Source organism: Osmia lignaria, chromosome 9 (assembly GCF_051020975.1).
Source record: "Osmia lignaria lignaria isolate PbOS001 chromosome 9, iyOsmLign1, whole genome shotgun sequence".
Lineage (NCBI taxonomy): Eukaryota > Metazoa > Arthropoda > Insecta > Hymenoptera > Megachilidae > Osmia > Osmia lignaria.
In genome coordinates this window covers 469,167-483,465 of record NC_135040.1, presented here as the reverse complement: position 1 = coordinate 483,465, position 14,299 = coordinate 469,167, and the positions used below count along the sequence as shown (strand labels likewise).

General features: G+C 38.3%; 1 protein-coding gene across 8 annotated transcripts in view; it reads left to right on the top strand.

Moving 5' to 3' along the window:
• LOC117611006 (soluble guanylate cyclase 89Da) overlaps nucleotides 1-14,299 on the top strand; it is a 137,373-nt gene that overhangs the window by 71,592 nt on the left and 51,482 nt on the right. For all 8 annotated transcript variants that reach the window (XM_076689903.1, XM_034338889.2, XM_076689905.1 and 5 more), the window contains one exon: nucleotides 7,203-7,396. In XM_076689903.1, the coding sequence (XP_076546018.1) occupies nucleotides 7,203-7,396 (194 nt within the window). The remainder of the gene's footprint in view (nucleotides 1-7,202; nucleotides 7,397-14,299) is intronic.

Sequence of the window (14,299 nt, the reverse complement as noted above, 5' to 3'; positions counted from 1 at the left end):
GAGCGGTACCGTCCGGGATCAACTATTTTCGGTATCTATGGCAATTCTGTCTCAGCGTGTGGTTAGTGCCTCCGAATGTGCTTATCGGTTATGTCATCTGCCTCTGAAAATGAGCTCGCGAGAAGCTGTATTTATAAATAACTGTCGGCCTGAGCAGAGATATAGAATTTTGCGATTCGAAGAATATGAAACATCATTTTTCAATAACATATTCGATCGTTACGTAAACAGACCAGACAATCTAGAGGATTTGAGCTTAGCTGAATTTGCTGTCCGATATGAAACAGTTTCCAGTAGAATGTGGACAGAAGAGGATGGAGACGCAGAACTTAGAAATGACGATGAAGAAATATCAAGGTCGAAATTTATAAAATTAAAGGACAATACCCGAATGCGAATAAGAAATAAGCCAGCTGTACTTCGCCACCGATATTATACTCTGAACAGTGACAGAGAAGGATATTTCTATAACTTTATGTCCGAAAACGAATCTTCGGAACAATGTTTTCTTCGACGGCAACACGAGTTAAAACCTATGATGGGTAACGCAACCGTCGAACAATTTACTCACGCAGAGCAAATTATTGAAGCGGCGCTCACCCAGGCTGCTGCTTTAAATGTTGTACACGAAGAAGAAACCAATGAACAGTTAAGAGATCCAGTCAGAATTCATGCTGACGAAACAATACATTATGATCAAGTTGATTTATATGAAGATCAGCAGCAAGAAACAATTGCAATGCCAGAAGACGTGTTCCTTAATAGTATTCGATGTCTTAATATTCAACAGAAAGACTTATTGAAATCAGTTTCCGCAGTAATTGAGAAAGATATTAAAAAAAATGATGATGAAAATACGGAACTGTTCGCGTTTTGCGTGGTCAGCGAGGTGTGAATAAAACACGCCTGCGTAACGATCACAATAGTCTTTAATCACACTCAAGAAAAGTATTTACAACAGTCGCGCGTGGTCTGCGTCTGTACAACTATTTACACTTAACTTTAATAAATCTAATCTTAATTACAAAGAAGCACACGCGTGGACTAAATACAAGGTATAAAGTAAAGCGCGGGCTGAAACAATTTGCGTCGCGTGGGCCGAAAACTAAGTAACTTGTACTGGATAGCGTTGACAGCGAAACACGTGTTACTATGTCGAGCGATCGTACAAGAAGAACAAGAATCGATCATGGCGTCGATCGTACCGATTCCGCTTGGAGAGGGGACCGCGTGGACAAAGTGGGCCCGAGAGGTGCTGCCGCTATCGGTAACGGCGCACCATCGAAGTATTTTCGTTGCCAACTTCGTCGTTCCGCGTAGACATGGGGAATTTCGCCAACAGGAACAAATGTTGCTTTTTATTATCGGAGGAGCTGGTAGCGGTAAGTCGTTTATTTTAAAATTACTTGTTGAACATGTTAAACGCTGCTATAATCCTACAGTTGATACGATGATAAAATCATCTTTCATTGAAGTAGCTTCTTTGACTGGCGTCGCCGCCCGTCAAATATTCGGGAAAACTCTGCATTCCATGTTCTCCTTGCCTATTGAAAAAGGTACTGCAATGACGTATCGGCGACTGACAGGACAAAGGCTCGAACAGGAGAGACGAAAGTGGCGTCATACAAGGTGGTTGATTATTGACGAGATATCAATGGTATCTTATGAGAATTTGCGAATAATTCATTTAAGATTGCAAGAATTCAAAAGCAATGATAAACTATTTGGCAGCGTAAATGTACTTCTCTTCGGCGATATCATGCAGTTGCCCCCAGTAAAAGGACACTGCTGTTTTGAACAGCCACATTGATGTACTGCAGAAATTAATTTATGGCACCAATTTTCATTCTGCGAACTTATCATTAATATGCGTCAAAGAGATGACGTTGAGTTTATCGACTTACCGAATAACCTTCGGTTTGGAGAAGTAACAACTTCTCAACTACAAATAGTATGCGAACGAAGAAGACTTGCCCTAACCGGAGAGTTCGAGGTTGGTGCAGTAATAAGAATATGCCCATCGATAAAATTAGTGGATGAATATAACACAAAAATGACTGATGATTTAGCAAAATCACGTCGAATGTACGTCATTGATTCAATAGATGAGTCCCGTGAGGCAGCTACATATGGAAAAAAGCCACCAGAAAATGTCATACCTGTAAATGTAAATAATTGTGGCGGACTGTTGCATACAATAACATTAACTGAGGGATCGCGAATTATACTGCGACGAAACCTATCAATTTCTGATGGTTTGATAACCGGCGCAATGGGAATAGTAAAGAAATTTACATGGCCGGCACTTCGAAGAGATCAACTAGAACAGGGAGAATTGCCGGATTCAGTACTTATAAAATTTGACGACGAATCCATTGGAAATAGATTCAAAGATATTGATGGTAATATTCCAATATCTCTAGTTTCAGCAACGTTTCAAGCGACAAAAGGTTATGGTGACGTCGAGCGCAGAATGTTACCACTTATTCTAAGTTGGGCAGTAACGGTGCACAAATTACAAGGGACTACATTGAACAAAGCTGTAATTGATCTTGGCAAAAAGAATTTTGCAAAAGGCCAAATTTACGTTGCACTTAGTCATGTTAAAAGTTTAGATGGTCTAATTTTATCTAATTTAGCACCAAACAAAGTCCTCGTTAAACCTCATGACGAGAGAGCACTCGCAGAAATGCAAAGATTACGACAGTTGCTTTTGCAAAGAAACAGTCCAAATCAGCTTCCAGCGCCTGATATGTGAAGAAGCAAGCCAAGCCTTTTTATTTTTTAGTTGTTTTATTATTAGCGACCAATTAGTAAAGAAACTGACGAAGTTTACTTGCAGGGACAAGTTTGAAAAATCGCGCTCGCTACATTCCTTGCAGAATAACCCTAAAGAATAGGTTTTTTTTGCAATAACGATAGTTATTAACAATAAGAAGTTACATACATTTTTGCAAATGGAATTATGGTGGAAAGATGAACAAGATGTGAAAAGTTTAATCGCAATCGGTGTATTCCTTACAGAGTAGCGGTATAGAATCGGATTTTGCAATAACAATAGTTATTATATGTATATGCATACTGAATTTCGGTCGACGCGATATGTGTATAGAAACAGTAGAGAATCGGCGACTGCATGCTGACTCATGCACCGGTAGAGACACGTAGGCATACGTACAATTGAATGTAGTAGTAACAATAGTTTTGCAGGAATATCTCGGAAACTAAAGCTTTTCGTTAATTATGCATAATGAAAAAGTTGTTCAGAATCATGCCCCTGACAACATATTAAAGGGTCATTGAAATCGTCCTATGTTGAGAATAAAAACTCCTTGGATTTTGCAATAACAATGAAAAAATGAAAAATTTTTTTTTAATGGGACCAACCGGAAGACATACCCTACAAGATGCAAAAGGTTTCGTTCCGATTGGTCCATCCATCTCGGAGTAATCGGTGAATACAAAAAAAAACATATATATATATATACTGATCGAATTGAGTAACCTCCACCTTTTCGAAGTCGGTTAAAAATGGTTTCATTCGATTTCTCGTCCCTTAATTACTATAAATCCGAAGTTTGGTTGTCCTAGGGTGGGGGGCTTTCGGAAGTACACCCCTTTTCTCCTAGCTTAGTAATTTGAGCCGGATTCAATGCCGCCATTTTGCCTTCTTAATTTGCACAACACTTATTTTACTTATTCGCGCAACGATTTGTGCCTGGGTCCATAACCTGTTAGGACTCTAAGGCGAAGTAGTTCGGGTTTATTAGCTAAACACCAGCTTTAGAATATGGAAAGAGTTAATACGTTTATTTTATGTAAAGTATAATGAAGGTACCGCGACATGACGACATGGCATCTCTACATTCGAATATAACTGACGACAGACAGACAAAAGACGGTTGTACCGGAGACCTGCGATTGTACATAGAGGGGCGATTCGATCGCATATCTTAACATTCAATTAAGGACATAAGATCTGCGGCATGAGAAGATATAACCTATCTAATTTCATCCATCTTTCTATCGTAAGTACATATTGGAAAAATATGCAGACTAAATATATAAAAATACAATCATGTACTTAGAAAGGCAGATAAAATTGGGTTGGTTATTCAGTATACAGTAATGCTTCGAAATAAGCAAGTGGTCTCTGCTTCGAAATAAGCAAGTCGCTATCCCCTCTTCTTTGTTTGAAGTCGCCCGCAAAGTGAGAGGTACGAGAAACGAGTGAGAGGTCCATGAAAGCGCGAAGCCGATGTTTAGGGTAATAAATTTCACGCTCGACTGAGCAGTGACATCGGTTAGTAGAAGAAGGATGGAATATATATAATGCTTTCTCAGTCTGGTATATTTGCTTCGAAATAAAGCATAGTGCGAGAATGAGAGGGCATGCTATATTCTATCCTTGTTCAAAAAATAACATCCCTGCTCGGCCGATCACTTTATGATTTGCCGCTACCTCGGTTCTCTCACTCGCTTCTCGCGTTCTCTATCGTCCCGTTTCGAGAACAAAGTCAAGCCGAATAGCGTACCTGCTTCGAAATAAGCAACTGTTCGGTCCCGAGCCACTTGCTTATTTCGAAGCATTACTGTACACCACAAATTGTTACAGATTGAATATTTCCAGAAATTGTAAAACAAATTTCTGTATATTTCAAATATTATAAGATAACGTGAAATTTATTACAGTCATATAAAACCTCCTCAGAGTTCATCTGAAAATACGATATGTAAAAGTGAAACGTAAGCTTAACTAAATAGGTGCCAGGCCTCTTCAAAAATGTGGACTGGGCCCCTTACCATTTCAAAATTCTAAAATTTCAAAATTTGCGGATAGGCAGAATTCGCTGTAGTAATAACAATATTCTTTCGCGAACATCTCGTAAACTAATCGAGTTCGGCATATAACTTAAAAGTTGCTTAAATTGTTGAATTTTACAACATATTTAAAAATCATCGAAATCAGAGAGGGAGTAGCTTTTCTACAAGCTCACCGAACCTACTAATAACCTAAAAGTAGCTTCTTATTTTTTGGTATATAAGGATCTATGTACAGTAAAAGCTGGATATATGCAACAAACATTGGGACCCAGACGTTGCATATATCCAGTCGAGGTGTCGAATCTCGGGTTACACGCGACGAGCAGCCAAGCGTGAACGTAGAAAAGGACAGACAGTGGCGGAAAGAGAGAGGTCCGATGATCAAAGGAAAGAACCGAAACGTATCGGTGTGACTATTACTAATTGAATCAAAAAACTTTTTTATTTTTGACTTTTTTTTAATGAAACTTGTACTAACGCATTGGTGAGATTTTTGTGATTAAAGTGGTACCAAACACGATATAGTTTGAATTATAATTACTTGCTAAAATTGATGTTAAAAGTGGCGAAAAGCAAAGGACGATTGGAAATGAAAACCGGTTGCGGTATCGGCTCGGGTTTCAAACGTTGCATATATCCAGCCGAGGTGTCGATTCTGGGCATTTAATGTTTCATATATCCAGCCGAGGTGTCGATTCTGGGCATTTAAACGTTGCATATATCCAGTCTTGGTACCGATTCTGCGTCCGTACAAATCGTTTGTACCGTGCCGCGTTACCTATTCTACGTTCGTACAAATCGTTTGTACCGTGCCGCGATACCTATTCTACGTTCGTACACAACATGCAACGTGTTGCATGTTCCATGTTGCGTGTTTGATGTATCTTTGGTGTACAGCCTGCCTTATACATATGTACAGTTTTATTATTATTTTAATAAATAAATATAATTCAAATCATATCGTGTTTGGTACCATCTTAATCAGAAAAATCTCACAAATTCGTTAGTAAAAGTTTCATTAAGAAAAAGTTAAAAATAAAAAAGTTTTATCGTTCAATTAGTATTAGTCACACCGATATTACGGTCGGATCATATTACACGGTTTCCTCGCCGAGCGGCTCTGTTCGGCTTAGGGGGATCCCCCCAAGTGGAGGGGATAGCGATGTTGCATATATCCAGCCAAACTTTTGTTGTATATATCCAGCTTTTACTGTACTGTTGAGAGATGGAAAGTACAAGGTGATCCTCTCGCTACGCTACCCGAAAGGAAGTGCCGCCACAATAGAATGTAGAAGTCGACATCTCATTCCTGTCATCGCTTACTTGACGGAGGTGGCCCCTGCAGCGAAGACGGCTGTGTGCGTGAAAATGTGTTAAGAAAATATTCTGTTTCCCACAGCGTTTAAATGGGGCTCTTCTGCTCATTACACACATTTTCATGCACACAGCCGTCTTCGTTGCAGGGGTCAAGTAAGCGATGATAGAAATGGGATGTCGACTTCTACATTCTATTGTGGCAGCACTTCCTTTCGGGTAGCGTAGCGAGAGGATCACTCTGTACATTAGGGAAAGGAATACGGGTACGAGTGGTCGTCGTCGATAAGTCACACCTCACGCACATGCATTCTAGATTATCGGGCGTTATTGGCCGATGCGATCATACACTAATCGCGTCGCCTGACAAAGAAGAAAGAAACTTCGCGACAAAACGAGAAGGTACGAAGTCAGCGTTGCGGCGTACTTTGAACGCGAAGATCAAACGTGGGGACAGGGCTGAGCGTGCGAAGTGCTCCCTTTGCCCCTGTGCCGTCCCTCTCACCGACATCTCATCGGTCTATAGTACTTTCCATCTCGTAACAGTACTGTGCACCGGCCTTACTTCGAGTACTTGAATTTGTATACATTTACTGACTTGTCTCGTTGGACGGATTTTAGAAGTCTTAACCAGTCCTGTATACTTGCGGCCACATATGCCATATGGAATGGGTTAAGAGAGACATTTATTGTAATCAGTAACATATATTTTATTCTATATAATTACAATAAGATCTAATTAATTTTATTCTTGCTGCATAATTATTAATAGTATACATGAGTTATTACATTGATGTATGTATTGCCTTCCTATGATATAAATGTTTTTATTACTTTCAACCAAAAAATGTTTTTAAAGAAAAAATCAATCTGAAGTCAATGTTTTTTACTTATTGTTAGTGCTAACTTAAAAACCCGAAAATAAAACTGAAACCATAAGAATTTAAGTATCATTGAATTATGTAAATATCCAGATTTTATGGTAATTTATTCTAAATATATGAAAACCGAGACTGAAATATTTCTAAATTTATATTAAACAATAATGATCGTCTTTACAACAGGTATGCCTGCATGATAAAAGCGACTGGTCGTTATTTCTGTGACTTTTTACAAAGCGTCGACAATATTCATATGCAAATGAGATTCACGTATCCAAAAATGAAAAGTCCTTCAATGTATATTACACATATCGACACAGAGGGTGTAATATTAGTATACCGAAGTACCAGAAAGGGTTTTACACATTATCTTATGGGTAAGATATTTTTTTATTATAAACTTTTAAATACCATAAGCATTAATTTATAAATCAGTCATTTAATTTTAAATATATAATCTGCATGTTAAGTTAGTAAATTACTGTGCATGTAATTGTTTTTAAAGTAAATTGTTGATGTATAATAATAATATGATTTTTACACATTTAAAAGAGAAACTGTTTTTAGAAAGTTTTGAAATACTAACTTGCACAAGTATTGAAATTATTTTTTAGATATGGAACTTGCTTGACATTTTTAATCTGCTTAAATGTAATTTAAGATATAACGAAGCTGTAGTATAAAATTGAATAAAATAATTTTTAACAAAAAACATATCCGACTTCGAAATGTACTAAAAAGTGTCAAATAATTTCTATTTCATTTATACCAATATTCCATAGCTATTAATAATATCTATTTAATCGTTAAACAGGATACCAAATATACATTTCAAAGTTTTCGGAGGCGGCGCAAAATTAAAAACACCCGAATATACGATGCTGCCAATAACGATTTGACTGCGGTATGGCAAACCTGGTAATTAGTAAGTCGTAAAAAAAAAATTCGAATCGTTATAGATACGTCAGAAAACATTCGTATTTTTAACAATTGTATCAGAAGTTGGTAGCACTTCTGATGTACATTTTTAATAACGTGTGTCATTCCTCTCTTCAGCTTGCTTTTTACTTTGCGATCATTTAAATGGTGGACAGAAATACATGACGTACGATAACTGATAACCGATGATGATATGGTAAAGATATACGATCCAACGAAATTCCTGTTATTTTTCAAAGAAAAAATTATATCACACAGGTTATTAAAAATGTCCCCAGACCTACTGAGCTGCGCGAGTTAAGTATGGTCTCTCGTGAACTGCAATATAGTTAATCCGCAATGGGTATGTTGATTCCCGTTGAATGTTGTTTACTTGAAATTATCAAATGGGTCATTTGTCATATGTTGCCAACGCCTGAACTAGGATCTTCCTAGTAGAAGAAAAGTTTATAATTTTGCGCCGCCTCCGAAAACTTTGAAATGTTTTTTTTTTTTTTTTTTTTTTTTTTTATTTAAGCATTTGAAACCTCATACGAGGTTTATTTCTGCTATACATAGTTGTACATTTGCAAGCCAAATTTTACATTTTGCGGTAATTAATTTTAACTCGTTGAAGTTGAAGGAAACATAGAGATTTACAAACGCAGATTAACTTAAATCAAATGAGAAAGCAATTGAACTATAGAATCGAAGCTTAAGTAACTAAATGTACAGGTTACAATTTTTTAAAAACGAGAAGATGCAGAGGCAGGCTCTAATATCCGGCTTCGCAATAAGTATTTCTATACTAAGTGGTAGACTGTAGGAAAGTTTTTTCAAAGAAGCAATTAATTTACTCCTTTGAGGATCATATAGCTGGCACTGCCATATAATGTGATTTAAATTTTCGCTGGCAGCGTTACATTTAGATGTGGGATCATTTATGAAATTGATACGAGCTAGAGACTCGGCCAGATTGTAATGGTTTGACCTACATCTATTAATGGTAACAATAAACTCTCGAGACAGACATTTTCCTGAGTACCAAGGTGTCTTTTTTCCAGAGTGATAGAGCTGGAAGTAGGTCTTGCCCTTGAGGAGGCCCTGCTCACGAAGAGAGTTGACAGTTAGAGCAAAGGCTTTGGAATCAAACATTTCGAATAAGTCTGTGAAGGGAACTGAATGAACGTCAAGGGTAGAGGAAGAAGTCATAGATTTTGCAAGCTCGTCAACAAACTCATTTCCTCGAACTCCCATATGCGATGGAATCCAATATAGCTCGATAGAAGTATTATAAGGATTTTCACTTATGAAGTCGTTATATTTTCTTTTGATTTCGAAGATATAGGGGTTGGTTTTAATATTACATTTGGTAGACTGTAGAGACTGAAGGGCGCTAAGTGAATCGGAAAAAATGTGAAAGTTTCTATTTCGATTTTGCAGGGCGAAGTCGAAAGCATCATTCAGCGCAATGCACTCGGCAGTAAACACAGAAGCAAAATTGTTGATGGCTTTTTTGGAATGTAAGTTTAGTTTGGGGCAAGACCAAGCAGCCCCGACGGCAGTAGAACCTGCAATTTTACTGCCATCCGTGTAAAGATCGAGAGCGTCGCCGCACCCTACCAGCTCGCTCAGCATCTGGTTCGCATCTCCGACGTCTCTTATAGTTTGACCAAGTGAGATATTGATAGGAATTGAGGTAGTTAAGACATTATAATGGAAGCAGTATAGGCTGTGATTAGTACGAGTATCTATTATCGGACTGATGCCTGTGTCCATTATTTCGAAGATACATTGGTGGAGAATTCTTCTCTTGTTGGATGAATATTTTTTGGCAATATTGAAAAAGCTTTTTATCGTTTTACAAGTGAGAGAGTTTTTAATGGATAGGGTCTTTGCTATGAAACAATTGCCTAAGTATTTGGCACGGTCGCTCAGGAAAGTTAATTTTGATTCCGCCAGCAAAATGTTAGTGGGAGTGCTTTTTCGGAGGCCCAGGGCTGCCCTAATTGCCGAAAATTGGATCCTTTCAAGTTTTCCAACCAAGCTTTTGCGTGAGGGAAAGTATATGTAGCAGCCATAATCAACGATGGATCGAACCAAGCTCTTGTAAAGAGTTAATAAAGTATCAGGGTGAGAACCCCACCAGGTACCACAAAGGAATTTAATTATATTAAGAGCTTTGTAGCATCTCTTCTGTACAAGGCTAGTGTGATTCGAGAACGACAAGTTATAGTCGAATACAATTCCCAAAAATGGAACAGAGGCACTGGATTTTATTTTGAAATCATCTAATTTTATTTCAGTGCAGCCTGGCAATATTTTTTTATTATTAAAGTGAATAAATGTGGTTTTACTTGGTGTGAGTTCTAAACCTAGTGTCAAGAGGTTTTGTTTTATTTTCAGTATAGCGTTTTCTAGCATTCTTATACCCCTTTTAGTTGTTGCGCATTTCACAAAGACCGCGATGTCGTCCGCGAACTGAGAAATAAAGACGGTTTTGGAAACATCGTCAGTTATGTTTGCTACGTACAACAAATAAAGAAGAGGGCTTAATACGCCTCCTTGAGGGACACCCTTGTGAGCTAGTCTTGGAGTGTTTTCCATGGAATCAGTGAAAATCATCCTTTCATGTGTAAGGAACTTAATAAACTGGATCAAAGCTTTGGGGCACCCAAGCGAGGCCAATTTAGAAAGCAAGATGTCAATATTAACATTGTCAAAAGCTCCCTGAACGTCCAGAAAAGCGGCTAATACATTCTTTTTTTCTGTGAAGGCTTCGTCAACTTTTAAGGTGAGGTTGATCAGGTTATCGGCGCAAGATTTGCCTTTCCTGAATCCGTTTTGACTTAAAGGAATGAAATTGTTATATTCGGCCCACCATTGCAGCCTATTTTTAAGCATGGTTTCAAATAATTTGCATAGGCAGGATGTTAATGAAATAGGGCGGAGGCTTTTACCATCAGCTTTGTTTATAAAATGGACAAACGAGTGCTTCCAATTCTCTGGATAGTTGTTCCTTAGGTACATTTCGTTAAAAATATCAACTAAGAGCAGTTTATACTTAATCGGAAAATTTTGGATGATTTCAAAATCGATACCATCCGTACCCGGGGATGATTTTACATTTTTGGAATTTAATGCTACGTTGAATTCCAAGAAGTCAAAAGGAGTATCGAGAAAAGAGTTGTGGTGGGTGGCAGGCAGCCAATCAGGATCTGTTTGTACCCAGGGCGGGCTTATTTTATTGAGCGCGGTTTCGATTTTGTGGCGAAGTTGTAAATTTTCGGCCGAGTGTTGAGGAGACGTATTTACCCAACTATTTTTAAAAATTTTGCACTTGCTCCAGACGTATTTCGCGTCGGTATGAAAATTTATGTTTTCGGCAAATTTTTTGAAACACTCCTTTTTTTTAAGTTTGAAGGTACGTTTAGCTAACGCAGAATATTTCTTATAATTTATTAGGTCAGCTGAGTTTTTAGTAAATTTCCATTTTTTGTAAGAGGCTTTGCGCAGCTTTTTGATTTTGTAGCATTCGGCGTCCCACCATGGAACAGGATTATTTATTTTGCCGTTTGATGTGCCATTCTTTTTAGGAGAGCTAAATTTGACAGCCGAGGAAATAATTTCTACTAAGGTATTGTATTTATCAGAGGGAAGTGATTGATCAAATTCCGCTGTTAATAGTTTTGGGAAATTGTCTTCGAGGAGGCCGCGAAACCTGATCCAGTCAGTTCGTACAGATTTTATTTTAAACGTTTTTTTAGAGTAAGGGTGTTTACCGGCATTAACGCATATAAAGATAGGAAAATGGTCAGAACCCCAAGTTTCATCTTCAACTACGACGCTAATTTTGTCCGACAGACTAGTGGAAGAAAGAACTAGGTCGATGTTAGAGCTAAGATTACGATGAACGTCTGTGTAGGTAATAGAGCTATCATTGTGTAAGAATAAATTGAGCAAGTCAATCGCGTTTTCAAACCTTTCACCGTTTTTGTCAGTGTAACGACAATTCCAATACGTATGATGCGCGTTGAAATCACCAACAAGGATACAGTTCTTTTTATTCTTGACATTTTCTGCTAAAGTGTTCCATTGATCCTGGGAAAGAGTGAGACCTGGGGCTCTGTAGCAAACTAATAAGTCGATACACGGATTTATGTTATTGATGCGGATGCCGCATAATTCGACAGACTCGTCTGGACTCACGATGTCACTTATTTCTAAAAAGGCTAGGTTTTTGCGAATTAGCATTAGAATGCCTCCACCTCTCGAGTGGATTCTGTCCTTTCTGAAAGTCAGGAAGCCTGGATAGCGGATAGTGTTGTTCGGTACAAGCCACGATTCTACGCAGATGAAAATGTCAATCTCCTTTAAGACACTTTCAACTTCGAGTCTTCGTTGCATAAAACTTCTTGCGTTCCAGAAAACAATCCTTAAGCAGGAAGGATTAGATTTTGCGTTGATTTCCATATGGAGGTGGGTACTCGGTTTTAGCGCTAGACTGCGGTGTCATCTGTAGAGCTAGTGTCGTCACTTGAACTAAAGTTCGGACTAGTATTGTTGAGACGTTTTATTATTCTGTTGATGCGGCTTTTAAGATTACGATCAGTGGTAAAGTCATGAACATCTGAGAGCATAGATGTCAGTGCTGGGATATCATTGGTGAAAATCAGAGCAGTTTTCAAGATATTTGCGTTCCCGTAGGACGCGAACAGAAATTCCGTGATCGTTTCGATGGACAAAGGATATTTATGTGCGTCAGCTGTAATGAGATCAGCGATCGGTTGTAATTGAGCTGCTACATCACTTAAGGAGATTTCTCTGTTCATAAATTTTTTGATTTTTTTTGGAGCTTTTCTTTGTTTGTTTTTAGTGATGGAAGACGGTAGTTGCTCACTGGGCGTGTTGGTAAGACTGCTTGATGACAAGGAGCTGGATAGAGGCCTTTTCGTTCCTGAGAGAGGAAGCTTAAAGGGTAGAGAGTCGGAAGTGCGGGGAGAAATTTCCAGTTGAGTGGGCTGTGACGAGAGATCAACAACGGTGTTTATTCCAGTAGTAGGATATTCCTGTAAGTCATTTAGAGAGACGGGAGCGTTTACCGAATGAGTCGTGTAGTCAATGGAATGTGTATTCTTAATCGTTTTCTTATTGCCCGTAGTTGGATTAGAGTCTCTCGTATGTTGCTTGTCGCTTGTTGATGGGCCGGAATTTTCCAAGGTGCCGGATTCCGAGGGGACAACAGTGGTTGCGTTTACATTTGAATCCATATAACTAGGGCAATGCTTTGCAATATGGCCTTCAATTTTGCATAGAAAGCATTTCAACACGTCGGTACTAGGATAAACATAGTACGTAGTCTCATCAAAGACAATTTTGATGAACTCAGGTAATTTTTGGACATCACTAGGGTTAATGTAGGTTTGCCTTCTCGAACTAAGAACATGTTCGTAGCCGTCTTTAGCTATAGTAGCTTTCAAAGTTGTGATAGGAGCACTACGTTTGATATTGAGGCTGTCAATTTTGTCTTCAATGATGTGATGAGGAATTGGAGGGGCCACGTTGGAGATAATGACTCTCTGTTGTTTCGAAATTAGAGGTCTAATGGTGACTTTTTCTTTTCCTATTTTAAGGAATTCGTGTTTCTCAGTAATATCGTTTACCAAGTCCTTACTGGACAAGTACAAACAAACTCGGTTGTGCGAAATTCTGGATGAGTACAGAATGTTTTTGGGATGAACAATATCGCCTACTGCTACGGTGTAATCCGTTAGATTTAAGCCTTCGACACAATCCAATATCAGCCCTTGATCTCTTTTCGGGAAGTGGTTCTTCTGAGCAGCTGCGGCATAACTCATACTATTTGCACTTTTAACAACGGAATTGGGAACTTCACTTAAGGTAGCACTGAAACTAGAACTATTAAGCTGATGGCTTTTGGTTAAAAAAGCCATTGTAAAATCACTCACGTGATTTTCCACTCGCGTTTAGGCGGTGTTTATAAGGGCAGGAGCCCCGCGCAAGGTAACACGCGGTGTACAAGCAATCAGAATGTATCGGAGAGCTAGTAAACACGTCTACTCTCGATGAAGGTTCAGAACGAACTCCACTTTGAAATGTATATTTGGTATCCTGTTTAACGATTAAGTAGATATTATTAATAGCTATGGAATATTGGTATAAATGAAATAGAAATTATTTGACACTTTTTAGTGCATTTCGAAGTCGGATATGTTTTTTGTTAAAAATTATTTTATTTCACACTTTTTAGTGGAACCTGTAGTATTTGTAGGATAGTGTAAGGTGATTTTGGATTTCTGTTGCTTAGCTACTAACCATAAACTGAAAAAATATTGACCAAA